The sequence below is a fragment of the Danio rerio genome, chromosome 7 (assembly GCF_052040795.2).
Source record: "Danio rerio strain M-AB ecotype USA chromosome 7, GRCz13ab, whole genome shotgun sequence".
NCBI lineage: Eukaryota > Metazoa > Chordata > Actinopteri > Cypriniformes > Danionidae > Danio > Danio rerio.
Window position 1 is genome coordinate 29,808,710 of NC_141027.1, and position 19,104 is coordinate 29,827,813.

At 42.2% G+C, this 19,104-nt stretch overlaps 1 protein-coding gene across 1 annotated transcript; it reads left to right on the forward strand.

The window, feature by feature from the left end:
• The first annotated feature begins 919 nt into the window (after window positions 1–919).
• On the forward strand, window positions 920–6,454 carry LOC137490286 (serine/threonine-protein kinase pim-2). Its single transcript, XM_087261310.1, has 10 exons — window positions 920–1,345; window positions 1,488–3,878; window positions 4,050–4,202; window positions 4,416–4,607; window positions 4,773–4,864; window positions 5,070–5,120; window positions 5,270–5,648; window positions 5,749–5,925; window positions 6,068–6,156; window positions 6,240–6,454. The coding sequence occupies exons 2-10, from the start codon at window positions 3,563–3,565 to the stop codon at window positions 6,312–6,314; spliced, it is 1,524 nt and encodes a 507-aa protein (XP_087117436.1). The 5' UTR covers window positions 920–1,345; window positions 1,488–3,562; the 3' UTR covers window positions 6,315–6,454.
• The last annotated feature ends 12,650 nt before the right edge of the window (window positions 6,455–19,104 follow it).

Genomic DNA, 19,104 nt, shown 5'->3' on the forward strand with positions numbered 1-19,104 from the left:
CAACACTTACATTTTTCTAAATAATGAAATTAAAATTAAAACTGCTATTGATTGCCTCAATCTTTTTTCATCTGCATCTGGTTTATGTTTAAATATTTAAAAATGTGTAGTGTTCTCTCTGAAAATATGCAATGATACTAATATATATGGTATTCCAGTAAAGAAGATGGTAAAATATTTGGGTCAAAAAATTTGTAAAGATCAAAAAGAGAGAAGTAAACTGAATTTTACACCAATTATTAAGAAAACAAAACAAACATTAAACTTATGGTTAATGAAAGATTTGTCAATTAAAAGAAAAACATTATTAGCAAAAACAGAAGTTTCGTCACGTTTAGTATAAACTGTTAAAGTCAGAATTATTAGCCCCGCTGTTTATTTTTATTGTATAACTATGGTTTATTCTGTAAACTATTGAAAAATATAGCCTAAAGGGGCTGATAATTTTGACCTTAAAATGCTTTTTTTAATAAAACAAAATAATGATATTATATTGATGATACAGTTATTCAAAAGGAATAGACAACTTTTAATTATTGTGAATTTATTTCAATTACAAGATCCCCTTAACTGCTAAAGAATTTGCAATAGTATTTGATGCAATTTCTAGTGGACTTGTTTGGCTCTTATTCGGTAATGTATTCACTGAATCAAATCTTTTACTTAGTAATCAGTTAAGTATCAATGGTGTGAAAATTATAGACAATAAATTGAATAACTGTTACATTAAAAGGTTTTGCAGAACTACATTGTTGCCTAAATGCAAATCTTTTTAAAATTCCTTATTTGAGCGAATTGAGTGGAAAAAAAAGTTTGAAAACTTACCTAGTAAATACTGTCTCACCAATAAAGTTAAAGAAGTGACATATAAACTAATACATCTAATTTATCCAATGAAACAAGTTGTTACAATTTTTTTGAGACTTTTTTTAAATGCACATATACCCAAATGTTTTGGTTTGATGTTAAATATCTTGTGTCTAAACTTACAAAATTAAAAATTCAGTTTTCTTGTAAATATATTTTTTTGATATGCAATAATAATAACAAAACTTTGGAGCAAAATTTGTTTATTAATTTAATGATAATATATACAAAGTACCATGTACACAAACAAAAATGGTCCAATGATAGGCCTGATATTGATTTGTTTAAAAAAAATATTTTCAGCATTATATTGAAACCCTAAAAGTCATAAAAACATAAAAAAGCTTCAAGGATGTGTGCAATTATGGATTATTTTTCTTATGCAAATTTTTTTGTGGTTTATATATACCTGTAATTTATTTTGTTTGTTTTTTTATTCTCTACTGCAGTGGTCTGCAAACTTGTTCCTGGAGGGCCGGTGTCCCGCAGATGTTAGCTTCAACCCTAATCAAACACACCTGAACAAGCTAATCAAGGTCTTACTAGGTACACTTGAAACATCCAGGCAGGTGTTTTGAGGCAAGTTGGAGCTAAACCCTGCAGGGACACCGGCACCCCAGGACCGAGATTGGTGACCCCTGCTCTACTGATTTGTTCCTTTGATGTAAAAAAATATAAGTATTGTATTCTTCATTTTTGTATGCTATTGTTCTTGTTATGCAATAAAAAAGGCTGAAAAACACTAGCTGTCTACACTAGCTGAAACACTTTTTCATTGGCTGAAAAACACTAGCTGTTCATAGCCTATTGGCCACATAATGGATGCAATTGTCTGGTGTTCAGCTCAAGCAATGTGAGCATCCTAACCATTAATTTATTCATAAAAATATAATGTTGAAACATCTGTTTGTGTTATAAGATGTAATTCTTCTAATACGTTATTTTTCAGTGGCACAATGTTTTTATTTTTTGTTCTGATCCTCTAGATAGAATAACCTTTAAAGGGATAGTTCACACATAAATTATAATTTACACTCTATTTACTCACCCTCAAGTGGTTTCAAACATTGACAAGTTTCTTTTTTCTATTGAACACTACAGACTATTTTGAAGAAAGCTGAAAACCTGTAGGGTGGCACGGTGGCTCAGTGGTTAGCACTGTTGCCTCACAGCAAGAAGGTTGTTGGTTCGAGTCCCGGCTGAGCCAGTTGGCATTTCTGTGTGGTGTTTGCATGCTCTCCCTGTGTTCGCGTGGGTTTCCTCTGGGTACCAAGGACGTGTGCTATAGGTGAATTGGATCAACTAAATAGACCTTGGTGTATGTGAGTGTGTGAGAATGAGTGTGTATGGGTGTTTCTCAGTACAGCGTTGCACCTGGAAGGGCATTCGCAGTGTAAAACATATACTGTAATAGTTGGCTCATTCTGCTGTGGTGACCCCTGATAAATAAAAAAAACTAAGCCAAAGGAATGAATAAATAAAAACCTGTGCACATGGACTTCCATAGCAAAAAAAAACATGGAATTAAGGGTTACAAGTTTCCTGCTTTCTTCAAAATATCCTCCTTTCTGCTCAACAGAAGAAGTCAAACAGGTCTGCAGCTAGAAAAGCGTAAATAGATTATGACAGGATTTTTGGTTTTGGGTATAAACGCTGCTTAAATACAGCAGAATTTTTAACTTAAACTGCTGTAGAGTGTAGTTTCAAGCCTAGTTAATCACATGAAACATGAAATTCAAGGTCACTTGATAACTAAAAAAATGACACACTCAAATCCATAGTGTTTTGAGATGAAATCAAATATTCAAGTAAGTATATATGAGAGAGAGTGTGCTCTGTCGACTTGGTGTGTGTTTTCGGAAGAGTTTGAAAAAATGGGCTATATGCAATCATGGTCTTATAAAAGAAAACATTCAGAAATTGATTTAAAAATTGATGCCCAAAAAGTGCTTAGTGCTGGACAAAGCCAGAAAGTGTTAAAAAGAGTGGCTGGAGATTGTTGACACCCGTTACAAGTTAGATCAAAACCAGGCCGAGCTTCATAATTTAAACAAACATTTTGAAATATATTTTATTTAATTAAAATTGTTTCCTGAAAAACACACGTCCTCTAACTTATAAGGAAAACGAAAGGAAAATACTAGATTCAGTAGATTCACATTATTGTTTTTAAATCCCATCCACACATCTCTACTCTAATTAATTTCTGACTTCAATTCCTTATACATTAAATATACATACAAAAAGAAATAAAACTCTTCAAGTAGACTACTCCCACTGACATCATGAAGTAATGTGGACTATCAGTTCTGTTCAGATACCATGATATTTGCCGCCCTCAAGTGGTTGAGAAAGAGAATTCAACCAATAAGAAAGTATTAGCGACGCAGCATTATACTGCAGAAGTACGGAATTAAACATTTATATAAGTGTTTGAACAAGTATTAAAACAAGTAGATTTACATTTATAATATGATTTAATATTTATTTTAGCTTTATTTTAGGCATTACTATAAGAATTGTCAGGTATTATGTATGCAATATGTAGTCCAGCAAATTTTAAAACAAAACAAATTGATCTCAAGGACATTTTATTTGATGTCATAATTAGAACGTCAAAGTGGAATGTTAAGGCTTTACGGTGTAATTTAGTTTTAGTGGGTAGTTTGGAGTGAGACAGTGCGTTTGTTTTATCATGGGTCAGCGAATTTCTTGTCTGAATATAGCGACAGAGTCAGAGTGTGTGTACAGTTTACATCCTAGTACACCACTTCAGTTAAATAATGACACGCCTCGTCTTGAAAACCATCAGCTTGATGAGAGCCGTGTCGTTCCTTGTGAGGAAGATGGAGGGAGTTTGGTAAAGGAGAAAAAGAAAGAGAAGAAAAAATCGAGTTTTTGGAGAAAGCTGTTCCGCTTTTCACGCCCAAGAATTGGAAGGGGTGAAAAGGTGGAGCAGGTGGACAGTGAGAAGGTGAAGCCAGTCACCAAAGCAGAACCTTCTACTGATGGTAAATCCCTTTATTTTTTGTGTGACTGGAATTTTTTTTTTTTTATAAAAATGATCACTTTAAAAATGATAGCTTTAAAATATTGTCTCTGCAAATGTATTTGTAAAAGGATTGAAACGTTTCTGTGTGTTTTAATTAAAGTAAATGTTGAATGGATGTTCCCCTCTTTAGATCAAACCTCAGTAGGAAACATCTCAAACCCTGTTGAGCATCATGACTACCAGCAAGCTCCTAACAACCTTGAGGTTCCTTCCTCCATCATTGACCTGCAAATACAGGAACAGTGTGAGAATGTGGAGCTGGAGGAAGAAACTTCTACTGATGGTAAATCTCTTCATCTTTTGTGTTTACTGAACTTAATCATTAAAGAAGATCATCATAGCTTTAAACATTTGCAGAGTTCAAATGTTCAGATGTGCAGATGTTTGTGTATCTGAACTCTTCAGTTTTGTCTTTGTAAATACTATAAATGTATTATTTGTAGCAGTATTGAAATGTTTGTGTGTTTATATATAATTGTTGTATTTTCCTCTTTAGATCCAACTTCAGTGGAGACCATATCTTCTGTAGAGAGTTATGGTCCTCAGAACACTCCCAACAGTAGTTTTGAGATTCCTCTCTTCACTGTTGACGAGCAAATCCAGGAGTTTCCAGATGATCTGTCAGAGGAAGAAACTGTGTGTCCTCTGGCAGAAAACCCAAGCCAAGACATGGTCTTGATTATTGGGAGTAAGTTCATATTAATTATGGCTGCTTGATGCTTTCACTTTTTGAAAGGATTAGATGTTTCTGCATTATGTATTAGTGACGTAATGGTGTATAAAGTGGTAATAAAGTTTTACTTTTGCATTGTAGAATATGAATCTGTCTCTAAAACTAATTATATTTGAACAGGCATGTGCTGGACCTACAACATGGGTGAGCTACTGGGAGAAGGAGGATTTGGTGCCGTATATGCTGGTGTCCGTGCCCATGATGGTCTTCCGGTAAATTTACATATATTTTTGCATAATCTACCTAACTAACTATATTTATGTGTTATGCTTTGTCTTTTGTAACACAATTAGAGTGCTTGATAAATGGTCAACCTGACCAAACATGCTACAAATTCATGACTAGAATTTCAACAAGGATTATTGAATGGCCTGAAGTAATCCAGTGCTAACTGTTATATTCTGTTTTGTTGATCAGGTGGCAATCAAGTTTGCCAGAAAAATGGAGGGCATGGAATATCTCTACGTTGTAAGTAGACTCATCTCCTCTAACTCTGTTTTTATTTTATTTTTTCAACAGTGTTAATCATAGACAGCAAACTATCTCTCAATAAACAAATTATAAACATGTTGTGCAAACCACCTTAATTTAACCATCCTAAAAACTCTTTCCACTAGCCTGGCCTTCCAGAACTTGTACCACTTGAAATCGGCCTCACACTTATGGCAAACAAGGGTCCCAGCTCACCCAACATAATCGATCTGCTGGATTGGCAGGACTTTCCAGATCATTATATAATGGTCCTGCAGCGCCCTTCACCATGCCTGAGTGTGTTCAAGCTGTTGGAGAGCTGTGGCAACATCTTTGAAGAAAGGTTTGCTCGGTATGTGATGCGCCAGGTTATCGAGGCAGCTGAGACCTGCTGCCGGCGCGGAGTATTCCACAGAGATATAAAGTTGGAGAACTTAATAATCAACACACACACCATGGATGTCACCCTGATTGACTTTGGCTGTGGGAACCTGTTCCACGAAACAGAGTACCACACTTTTAGTGGTATGTACAGTATTAAAACTTTAGTGTCATGACACACAAGCTGCTGAATACAGTAAAAACAAACTGTTGTAACTCAGACATGCAAATCTCTTTCCTCCAGGCACAGAGATGTACTGCCCTCCGGAGTTTTTCGAAACGGGCAAATACTTAGCACGGCCAGCAACTGTGTATTCGCTTGGAGTGCTGCTATACACTATGGTGTGTGGATATATGCCAGACTACACGGATCGGGAAAAGATGCAGCACTGGCTCTGGTATCTGCCGTCCTTGTCCTGTGGTAAGAACTTGAAAAAATTGTAACAATCAAACAAAAAAGTGTCTGACAAAGCCACTTGGCTCAGCTGTCCAAAATGCCATCAGGAGAAGTGTAATGTAAAGGATGTTTAAAGTAATAGTCAAACAGTAATCCTGTCTTTCAGAATGCAGTCATCTCATAAATGCCTGTCTGCATCCCGATCCCAGCGAGAGGATACAACTGGAGCAGATCCTCCTCCACGACTGGTTTACGGTACCTATGATCTACAAAAACTTTTCAAAATGTCAGTTTTTTTGGGGACAATAAACCTGATTTTGTTTTTGTTTTTGCTTTAGATCACAGCATCAGACATGGAGGATGAGCGCCCGGTCCTGATCATGCAGGAAGAGCTGATTAGCCAGGCATGCTAACACCAGTGGCCTCACCACCTCTCCAGTCCTTTACTTATTGCTAATGTCCCGTGTCAGAGCTTGAGGCAGCAATACTTGCGTCTTGCGGTGTTGCTGCCAAAAATGTATTGTTGAATTGAAATAAAATTGTGTCAATTGAACTGTTGTGTTTGTCATGTTTTTGTCCCATTTTTTTGCTGAATTAGAATTGGAGTTTGCATTAAGCCTAGTAAGACCATGAATAACTAGTACAGGTGTGGGAGCCATACGTTGTATTTTGGCTATTGGCCACAAGGTATCAGTAGAAGACTTTATAACTGTGGCTTCACTGCATGGAGTGGGACAGTGTTGGTAGGAAGCACACAGTTTTTGACCGTCTCGTCTCGTAACTGAGCGTAACGTAACTCAAGGTAACAGAGAAGTGTGCATATAGATTAAGGAAAGTGATTAAGTAATTCTGTTGATTGGAAGTTGATTGGAAAATAAAGACGTTTTTTATTTGCATCTATTTTGCCTACAGACTCTGACTTTACGTGTACAAAACTTGCTTGCTCTACCAACAACACCTGTCATGTACTATAATTGCATCTGTGTCTTTAAGACAGGAAACAGGTGGCATGATGGGACGTTTTGTAATGTTACGGAGTTTATACACACAAGAGAAGTAAAGAGTGGTGGTAAAATCTTAACCGGCGTGTGGCTGATTTAATTCAGAAGTATGTGTGACCTATAAATGAATATTTGATGATAAGACACACATACATAACATTGGCGACAAGGATGCAGCCGGGATATGGTGAGCACACATGTGATGGAAAAGTCAGGTATTTCTGTATTTGAGTGCTACAAAGATCCCGCGACTTTTGGGCCAAGATGGACAAGATGGCTAACATCATTTGAACTTTATGCAGATGGAAAAGGACTTATTATAGAAGAAGGTGTCAACGACGCAGAGCACTTCTTTTGCATCATGCGGGACCTGATGTCCAAGATATTTTCTCCACACTGCCAAATACGGGACATGGTGATAACTTTAATGCGGCAGTTGCAGCCTTAAATGCATACTTTGTGCCACGAGTAAATACTGCATACGCACGGCAGTCCTTTTATAAACTTTCTCAAAACTCCAGCGAGACTGTTCAGCAGTTTACAACACGTCTTAGACAAGCGGCGAGAGACAGTGCATTTGCAGATGACCTGAATAATCAGCTTCGAGATGCCGTCGTAGACAGAGGCTCATCAACATATGTGCGGCGTAAATTGTTGGAGGGAGGACCGAATCTCAGTCTTGATCGCGCGTTGGAAGTTGCCGATCTCTGTGAACGAATTGAGGAACAGATGTCTGCGTCATCAGTGAGTGATGCATCAAAATCTGATAATGCTACAGAAACTGTGAATCGAGTCTGGAAAAAAGGAGGAAATATACAAAGGGAAAACACCAAGCAGAAAGCAGTAAGTTGAATAAACAGTGTTATAGATGTGGAAACACAGATCTTTTTGGAAAAGGTTTAAAATGTCCTGCTCGAGGTCAAATATGCCATAAGTGCAGGGGACGAGATCATTTTTCAAAAATGTGCAAAACCAAAACTGTAAAACAGAGAGTTAATCAAGTGGAGGGACAGACTGAATATGCATTTGTCATTCAAAATGATGGCAAGGATACAGATAGACTGAAAGTCTGCTTGGGAAATGTTCATCTGAGGATGCTGGTAGACTCAGGTGCTTCCAGCAATATTATAGATGAGAAAACATGGGAGTAACTGAAATCAGAGAATTAAATGTCATTCGTACATCCTAGATACAAAGAAAAATTTGTTCTCTTACTCATCTGATCAGCCTTTGCCGGTAAAGGGAGCATTTAAATGTGATGTAACAATAGGCAGTCGGATGGTACATGCTGAGTTTATTGTTATAGAAGGGACTGGTGAACCTCTGCTAGGAAGAGATACAGCCATGGAGCTTGGAGTACTCAAAATTGGGACAGATATTGCAGCGGTAACATACCTTAAACAATCACTCCAGTCCCAATACCCAGAAGTGTTTCAGGGAGTTGGTAAGCTGAAAACTAAGCAAATCTGTCTGTACATTGATCAAACAGTCCAGCCAGTAGCCCAACCCTTAAGAAGAATACCATTTAATCTGAGAGGTCCTGTGGAGGATAAAATAAAAGAACTCTTAGAGATGGACATTATAGAAGAAGTAAATGGACCCACTCCATGGGTTAATCCTGTTGTAACTGTGCCAAAAGCTAATTCTGAAATCAGACTTTGTCTTGACATGGGGCAGGCCAATCGAGCAATCATCAGAGAACGATACCCTATTCCTACAGTAGATGAACTTCTACAAAGTATGAATGGATCAATGGTTTTCAGCAAATTGGATCTGAAATGGGGTTACCATCAGTTAGAGCTGACACCAAAATCTCGCCAGATCACAACTTTTGCAGTTTATAATGGAGTGTACAGATATAAGCGTCTCATTTTTGGAGTATCATCTGCAAGTGAGCAATATCAACATGAGATAGCTGCTGCACTTACTGGAATAGAGGGAGTTGAAAACATCTCTGATGATATAATTGTGCATGCTCTGGACCAAAAAACACACAGCCAACGCCTACATGCCGTCACGAAGCGCATAAGAGAATGTGGACTGACTTTAAATCCGGAAAAATGTCAGTTTTGCATAGATCGCTTAAACTTCATGGGAATCCTGCTGACTCAGAAAGGGATTGGGCCCACTGAAGAAAGAGTCAGGGCTGTAGTGGAAGCCCGAGAACCACAAAACGTCTCTAAAATTAGAAGTTTTCTCGGACTTGTCATTTACAGTAGCAGATTTATTCCACAATTTGCAACACTGGCGGAGCCATTAAGACATCTTACCAGAAAGGAAACAGAATTTGTCTTGGACATGAACAGAAAAGGGCATTTAATGCTCTAAAGGAGGAACTTGCAAAAGCAGGGACTTTGGCATACTTTGACAAAGACGCACCAACCCAGGTTATAGCTGATGCGAGCCCTGTAGGGGTGGGGGCAGTACTAACACAGTGTCAAATGGGTCAAATGGTGCCAGTGTGCTAAATCAGCAGTAGTTTATCAGATTGTGAGAGAAAGGTACTCCCAGACAGAGAGGGAGGCCCTCGCTCTTGTATGGGCTTGTGAAAGGCTTCACGTGTATATCTATGGGAGACAGTTTGACTTGCTCACAGATCATAAACCGTTAAGAGTCAATATATGGTCCACGTTCTAAGCCATGTGCCCGCATAGAGTGGTGCGTTTTACGTCTCCAACCATATGACTTTAAGATTGTCTATGATTCAGGAAGAGAAATATTGGGGAGCACAGCAATGAGAGAGAAACACTCACATGACTCAGATGAGTTTGTGAGATTTGTAGCCATTAGTGCCACTCCAAAAGCCCTAACCACAAGGGAGGTGGAAGAGGCTTCAGAAAAAGATGCAGAACTGACAGAAGTGCAAGGAGCTATTGAAAGTGGACACTTTGAGAAGTGTATGTCTTATGCAGCCATAGCTAATGAGCTGTGCACAATAGGCTATCTGGTTTTACATGTGTGACGAGGGTATAGAGTAGGGTTTAAATCTTTTTAAATAAAAATAACCGACTACGCCACCCCAGGAGTTACCCAGGGAAACAACTATTAGAAAAAGGACACAGGTTCGTTTCTCCCAGAAAGGCACAGAGACGTGAGTTAATGAAAAAGTACAAAAATATTTATTTGGAATAAAACGGTTCTTAAAAACACATCAAAAACTCCCACTTCATTATTAAACACAAGAAACAATAAATAAACAAAACCAAACCAGGATTGGAGGTTCCCACTGACTGGGTACGAGTGGACAGACTTTACCCCAGCACACGCACACACCACAGTGCACTCAAAAATCACGCTATCACGCACTCAGTGTCCACAGCACACGATAGAGAAACACCACCACCAGTGGAAAGTGACCCGTCATCCACCGGGGGAAACCTCAGTTCCTGAAATAAATAAAAATAAAAATCAATAACCAACAAAACACAAATAAGTGGGTCAATCAGGTCAACACCTACTTTACATGATCTAATTGAAAGATAGCTGCAGCTGTATTTACACCATCTGACCTACACTAGACCCAACATTAACTGTTACTAGAAATAAGACTAAACTCACAAAAGAATACTCTTAATAACGAAAAACAAAAATCAATACTTTGCATAAATAAAGACACAACAAAAAAAAACAGAAGAATGCTTATGTTGACAAATCAATTATCCAACACAAATAAACAAATGAAAGAATGAAGGGGAGCACAAAGCAGCACGCTAAGAGTTATTGCAGGCAGTCCCCGCTAGCAGCTGCATTGGTGGTGTCCAAGCGGCAGCCAATACGCCGCCGTTAGCATTAGCAGCAGTTGCAGACGGTCTCCGGTAACCACGGCAATAGCGATGAACACGGGAGCTAGTAAGCAAATGATACCAGAGGAAGATCCGATGTAAGAGAGAAAGAAAGGGGAAAAGGGAGGATCCTAAGGAGGAAAAGCGCAAACAAGCCCATTAACATGGTCCTTTAAATGATCACACCATATCATACGTGCTTCACTTACCAATGGGCGCACACTCAGACACGTTCTAATCACGCGTTGGTCGATACAATACAGCGAGGTGCCGGAATTAATAGCTGTACAGCATGAAACACGCAGGTTAAAATGCGGCTAAACCCCATTACTCAGCCAGTTCAAAGCCATCACATACATGCAACTGAACAGTCATCCAGCCACCACAGCCAAGGGAAAAGCCACCGCCACACGATGCACTAGAACAATGCCAAAAGAGAGCTTAACGTGGGTCGATTCAAACAACTTACAAAATTCAGAACGAGCGCAGAGCCTCTACCTGTAGCCGCGGCTACAGACACCCAAACCAGTGCGTCGGAGTCGGACGTGACGTATCCCAAGCACCGACCAATCAGGTTTAAAAAGGCGGTGCTACGTGCCGATTGGCCGATGTCAATGCCAATCAGCTGCACAGCACCATCACATTTTGGTTACTCATATCAATCAGCTGCACTACACCATCACATTCCACCCCCAATTTCTGCAACGTCGCCCCGACGGTGAACTAAACATCATTAATCGAAGAGCCTAATTCCAAGGGCGAAAGAATGTACCAAAAGGGTTAGTCGCTATACTGGACACTGTCCCTGTACCTACAGCTCGTGGGAGGTGGTGCAGGTTAGAATGCTGACCCGCCGTACTTCTCACAGTTCTCCTTACCACAACTTCTGCTGCTCTTACAGGGTTAGAGGGCACCACTTCAGGCTGCACAGTCTCCCCAGTTGCTCGACCCTCCAGTTCCTCGTCTACCACCCGAGGAACAGGGGGGACAGCACCCTGTGACCTTGACCTTCCTCTAAGCTCTGGTGTCTCAGGAACTAGAACCAGCAAGTCTCCATCACACTCCTCATCTGAAGGCTGCATGCCATCACCCATTGCAGGTTCAGGTGGACTAGGAAGCAGATTCGGACCAAGCTGGGCCTTCAACAAGGATCTGTGTACATGTTTGGTTTTACTGAGGTCTGCAACAGGAGCAATAGTATAGACTACTCCACTTTCAGTAGGTGCTTTTAGGACTTGGTAGACCACTGAGCTCCACAGGTCTTGGATTTTACATCTACCTCGCACACTATGATGGCGAAGGTAAACTAGTTGACCCTCCTTCAGTGGTGCTTCCCTTACCTGAAGATCATGCTGGGCCTTCCGCCGGTCGGCTGCGGCACCCAATTGCTCACGAGCACCTTCAAAAGCGACTTGTAACCGATCTTGCTGTTCCACAATCCACCCATGAACACTGCCGGCTGACGGCTCTTTAACTCTACCCAAGAGGAAATCAATGGGAAGTTTAGGTTCCTGTCCAAACATCAAATAATACGGGGATTCTCCAGTTGACTGGTGAGGAGTAGTGTTGTACGCAAAGAGAACCTGAGGGAGACAAAGTGGCCAATCACTCTTTTTAGAAGGTGGAAGAGAACGCAGCAGATCATGCAACGTTCTATTGAAACGCTCACATTGACCATTTCCAGCAGGGTGGTATGGAGTAGTACGGGACTTTACAACTCCATACAACCCACACAGCTGCTGAATCAAAGTGGACTCAAAATTACGACCTTGGTCGGAGTGGATGCGACCTGGCACCCCAAATTTACAAAACCATTCGGCCACAAGGACCTGGGCTACAGTCTCGGCCCGTTGGTCTCTAGTGGGTATAGCTAAGGTGTACTTTGTAAATATGTCAGTCATGACCAACACATTTTCTAGGCCAGATCTTGAAGGCTCCATCAAAGTGAAATCGAGAGCTAAAATCTCGTTAGGCCGAGAAGCCAGAAGATGTCCCATAAAACTACTGGGAGCAGAGGGGGTGCCTTTAGCACACTGGCAGCGCTCACACTCCTGGCACCAGCGTGCAATGTCAGCAAACATACCCGGCCAGTAACATCTCTGACGAACCAGCTGGGAAGTACGCTCAACCCCCTGATGTCCATGCTGCTGATGCAGCTGGGTCAAGACCTCAGTCTTCATGACGGCTGGTAGTAACACCTGGAGAACTTCCTCTCCGCCATCCGGCCGTGACACACGCCGATAGAGCACCCCTTCAATTTCCACAAGGCGGCCCCATTGGCGAAGCAAGATGACTGCCAAGCGAGAGAGCTGCTTACGCTCCTCCGAGGTAGGGAGCAACTTACGCCTCCAAAACACCAACACCTCACCAATGACTGTGTCTGCTTCCTGCAGAGCACCCATGTCACTGCCAGAGGGGCAGGGAAAGGCGGTAACTTGATTGACCTGGGTCACCAATCCATCTGGGGCCACTTGCTGCAACACAGCTGGAACAGCCACCCCTGGACACAGGCCTTGAACTTCTCCTGTACTGGAAAAGTTCTGCCGGGACAAAGCGTCTGCGTTACGATTGCTCCTACCCGATCTATACTTTATTTCAAAGTCAAATGCGGACAATTGAGCAGCCCAACGATGCTCCATTGCACCTAACTTGGCAGAATTCAGGTAGCTAAGGGGGTTGTTATCAGTAAAGACTATACATTTTTGGCCTAACAAATACTCCCTGAACTTTTCAGTCATGGACCACTTGAGTGCCAAAAACTCCAATTTCATTGAACTATAATTAGATGGATTACGCTCGGTGGGCCTAAGACTGCGGCTGCCATATGCTATCGGTCGCACCTTGCCTTGTTGTTCCTGTGAGAGGACTGCCCCCAAGCCTCCCTGACTGGCATCGATCTCTAAAATAAAAGGCAGAGAAAAATCAGCATAGGCCAACACTGGAGCACTAGTTAGCTTAATTTTCAACCCCTCAAAGCTACTTTGACATTCTGTGGACCAAGAAGCCGCAAAGTCATGGGCATTGCCCTTTCGCTGTTTTGGGTTTGCAAGCTGAGCCACCAGCCTATGGAGGGGGGCAGCCAATTTGGAAAACCCCTCCACAAAACGACGGTAGTAGCTAGCAAACCCCAAAAATGAGCGCAACTCGGTAACGCTGGTCGGGCAAGGCCAATTGGCCACTGCCTCCACTTTACCTGGATCGGTAGAGACCCCCTCTGACGAAATAACGTGACCCAAATAACGCACTTCCCTTTGAAAGAAAGCACACTTGGATAACTTGGCCTTCAACCCTTCCCTCTGCAGACGGCTCAGGACAACCTCCATCCGTGCCATATGTTCATCTATAGAGGAGGAAAAGACAATAATATCATCCAAATACAGGAGGAGGGATTGGCACTGTTGATCCCCAAACAACCGTTCCATCAATCGTTGGAAGGTGCTTGGGGCATTACACAGTCCAAACGCCATCCTATTCCACTCAAAAAGGCCAAAAGGGGTACAGAAGGCAGTCTTAGGCTTGTCCTTCTCAGTTACAGGCACCTGGTTATACCCACTGGCTAGGTCCATGGTGGAAAACCAACAGGCCCCAGCCAGCGAGTCCAAAGTTTCCTCAATACGTGGTAGAGGGAATGCATCCTTTCTGGTTTTCGCATTCAAACGACGGTAGTCTACACACATGCGCAGACCACCGTCTTTTTTCCTAACCAGGACAATGGGCGAAGCATAAGGACTGGAACTTTCTCTTATCACCTGGGTCTCTAGCAGTTGGTTGATATGTGCCTTTACCACCTCATACTCAGACGGAGGGATGCGCCTGAACCGCTGCCTGACAGGGATCTCATCTAACAATGGTATATCGTGAGATATCAGGTTTGTACAACCCAAATCACCATCGTAACTGGAAAACACAGGCAAATACTTCAACAGCAATGCCCTAACTTTACCCTGCTCTACCTCAGGCAGTTTTGACAGGTCTAAAGTGGCTATTTGCTCCTGCACAGAAGGAGAAGACTGTGCACTTACCCTAGCGGCCACCATGTTTACCTCTGCGACCTCTGGGGGTAACGTAACTACATCAACCTTACTCACAAGGCCCACAATAGTTCTGGCGTACAATACCACATCTATAGTGCCCACGTTGACTATGGGCACATAGACCGTACCACCATCCACCTTTAGGAGCGCAGGAGAGGCCAGCAAACCTGCAGGGAGACCAGAAATTGGAGGTTCAAACAGTACAGCATTACCAGAATACTGCACCGAACAAGTTGTAGCAACAAATTTTACAGTGCCACCTGGGATGCGACACGCCCGACGTCCACGCACTCTGACTTGTCCTTCTGCATCTTTAACTGGCTGAACTCCAGCTTGATGACAATTTTGTAAGGCCTGAAAGATAAAACTAGGGGCCTGTGATACTGCCGGTAAATCAAAAAGGCCTGTACCATGCTGGCCGAATAGCTCCTGGTAGCAGCGGCTCAACACATTCATACCCAATACACCAGGTGTTTGTGCACACATGCCCCCAGGAGGATCTTTAACAACCAGCACGCCACAGCCTGAAACTACTCGCCCACAAAGCTCTATATCTAATTCCAAATAACCAATATAAGGAATTGAAAGACCATTTGCAGCTCTAAGCTGTAACCAATGACATGATCTAAGCTGTTCTTGACCCCACAGCCCAAAATTAGTCATGAAACAACTCTCAGTAATGGTGGACACCATGGAGCCGGTGTCAACCAAACAAGGGACCTGAACCCCACCTATAGTTACAACGAGCTTCGGACATGTAGACATTAAACACGGCATATGATTATTAGAGCCTACCCTTTTCCCAACCAAGTTATGGCCCTGTAACTTGGTGGGAACTAGTTTTCCGACGGCTGGCTGGAGGATGACTGTTCGCGTCTTGTTAAAGCAGAAGTTATTTGGGCTGATAGTGCACGGACCGACATCCGCCCACCATCGCAATTTCTCGCAAAATGGCCTGGCTGACGACATCTTCTGCAAATAACAGGGTTAACTTTAGGTGGCGGCAAACTGGGTGAACAACTCTGAAGCAGAGACATACTTTGAACTAGTTGATTTAATTGTTGCTGCTGCTTCAGCAACATGTCCCGCAATTCAGTCATTTCAGACTTTGCCCCACTACTAACACTTCGATTCCCCTGCACCCCATACTGAATACCATAAACTGATGGAACAGACTGACTTCGGCCCCGCGCTCCCCCAGGCATGCCCTCTCTTTCCCACCGAAGTGCTTCACCACGTACGTCAACCAATGTGGCAGTAGGTTGACGCCGAACAAACTGCTTAAGTTCACGACGAAGGGTGCAATCATTAACGTTTTCCACAAACTGATCTCGCAGTAAAATTTCTGCATTAGGCATGCCATGAGGTGACTGACCTTTAACCTTTTCCAGAAGGCTCATCAGGGCTAAGGAAAACTCCACCAAAGTCTCCCCTTCCTGCTGTCTTCTGGAAAAGAATGACTCCTGAAGAGCTACATAAGACTTAGTACAGCCATATAGATCGCGCAATACCTGAATCACCCGCTTTGGATCCTCCCTTTCACTCTGTGGCCTATAACGAATTTCCTCTCTTGCCTCTCCCTCCAGGTGATCAAACAAGAAAAATGCCCGATCAGCTGAAGACAAATGGCGAAGACGCATACAAGCCTCTGCTTCTTCCACCCACTCATTGATGTCAATTCCGGACCGGCCACTGAATTTTGGACATTTACGGTCTCGAGGAACGAAAACAAATCGTTCGGTTGACGAGGGACCAGCATCAATGAGGGGAGGATCTGAAACAACAGGAATAGAAATATTAGATGGACCCGGCAGTGCAGCTGGCACCTGCTCTTGCCGTAGTCGCTCATTATCAGCTTTTAATTGAGTTACCAACTCCCTTAACTCACGCAATTCATCTTCCATTGCTACAACGTACAAGCGAAAAGTCAACGTTTGTTGACTCACCAAAAAGAATAGGGGAGGGAGACTGCCGCAATTCAATTCCTACAAAAATGAAAATATACAAAAACAAACACACGTCTCTGCACACAATGAGGGGGAGTCCTGCCGACTACGCCAGAATGTGACGAGGGTATAGAGTAGGGTTTAAATCTTTTTAAATAAAAATAACCGACTACGCCACCCCAGGAGTTACCCAGGGAAACAACTATTAGAAAAAGGACACAGGTTCGTTTCTCCCAGAAAGGCACAGAGACGTGAGTTAATGAAAAAGTACAAAAATATTTATTTGGAATAAAACGGTTCTTAAAAACACATCAAAAACTCCCACTTCATTATTAAACACAAGAAACAATAAATAAACAAAACCAAACCAGGATTGGAGGTTCCCACTGACTGGGTACGAGTGGACAGACTTTACCCCAGCACACGCACACACCACAGTGCACTCAAAAATCACGCTATCACGCACTCAGTGTCCACAGCACACGATAGAGAAACACCACCACCAGTGGAAAGTGACCCGTCATCCACCGGGGGAAACCTCAGTTCCTGAAATAAATAAAAATAAAAATCAATAACCAACAAAACACAAATAAGTGGGTCAATCAGGTCAACACCTACTTTACATGATCTAATTGAAAGATAGCTGCAGCTGTATTTACACCATCTGACCTACACTAGACCCAACATTAACTGTTACTAGAAATAAGACTAAACTCACAAAAGAATACTCTTAATAACGAAAAACAAAAATCAATACTTTGCATAAATAAAGACACAACAAAAAAAAACAGAAGAATGCTTATGTTGACAAATCAATTATCCAACACAAATAAACAAATGAAAGAATGAAGGGGAGCACAAAGCAGCACGCTAAGAGTTATTGCAGGCAGTCCCTGCTAGCAGCTGCATTGGTGGTGTCCAAGCGGCAGCCAATACGCCGCCGTTAGCATTAGCAGCAGTTGCAGACGGTCTCCGGTAACCACGGCAATAGCGATGAACACGGGAGCTAGTAAGCAAATGATACCAGAGGAAGATCCGATGTAAGAGAGAAAGAAAGGGGAAAAGGGAGGATCCTAAGGAGGAAAAGCGCAAACAAGCCCATTAACATGGTCCTTTAAATGATCACAACATATCATACGTGCTTCACTTACCAATGGGCGCACACTCAGACACGTTCTAATCACGCGTTGGTCGATACAATACAGCGAGGTGCCGGAATTAATAGCTGTACAGCATGAAACACGCAGGTTAAAATGCGGCTAAACCCCATTACTCAGCCAGTTCAAAGCCATCACATACCTGCAACTGAACAGTCATCCAGCCACCACAGCCAAGGGAAAAGCCACCGCCACACGATGCACTAGAACAATGCCAAAAGAGAGCTTAACGTGGGTCGATTCAAACAACTTACAAAATTCAGAACGAGCGCAGAGCCTCTACCTGTAGCCGCGGCTACAGACACCCAAACCAGTGCGTCGGAGTCGGACGTGACGTATCCCAAGCACCGACCAATCAGGTTTAAAAAGGCGGTGCTACGTGCCGATTGGCCGATGTCAATGCCAATCAGCTGCACAGCACCATCACATTTTGGTTACTCATATCAATCAGCTGCACTACACCATCACACATGGAACACGTATTGTACTTCCAAAAGCATTACAAGCACGAGCACTAGCACTTGCCCATGAGGGACATCTAGGTATAGTTGGAACTAAGCAGCATCTCAAAACCAAAGTATGGTGGCCTGGCATGGACAGAGCTGCTGAGAAACACTGTAAATCATGTCATGGCTGTCAAACTGTCTCTCGTCCTAATGCTCCAGAGCCACTACGACCTTTACCATTACCTGATGGACCGTGGCAAGATTTAGCAGTGGATCTGCTGGGGCCCTTTCCTTAGAAACATTCAATTTTGGTTGTTGTGGATTATTATAGCAGGTATTATGAGTATGATTTAATGACCTCCACCACAACTTCAAACGTGATTGACAGCCTAGAGGGCATATTTAGCCGACATGGACTTCCCTTAACACTCAAATCAGACAATGGACCTCAGTTCAGGTCAGACGAATTCAAAGCTTTCTGTGAAGGGAATGGAATTAAACACCTGAAAACAACACCTAAATGGGCCCAGGCTAACGGTGAAGTTGAGCGTCAAAATGCCTCTATCATGAAACGTATTCGAATTGCGCAGTCTGAGGGACTGGACTGGCAAAAGGAACTCAGGAGGTATGTTACAGTATACAGAGGAATTGTACACAACACAACAGGAAAAAGTCTAGCTGAACTCTTGTTTAAAAGGAAAATGAGAGGCAAGCTACCTGAACTCACATCTGTGGATACAGATCTCGAAGTTCATGACTATGATGCTGAGAAAAAAGGAAAATACAAACTGTACGCAGATGAACGCAGCAAAGCACAACAATCATGTGTAGAGGTTG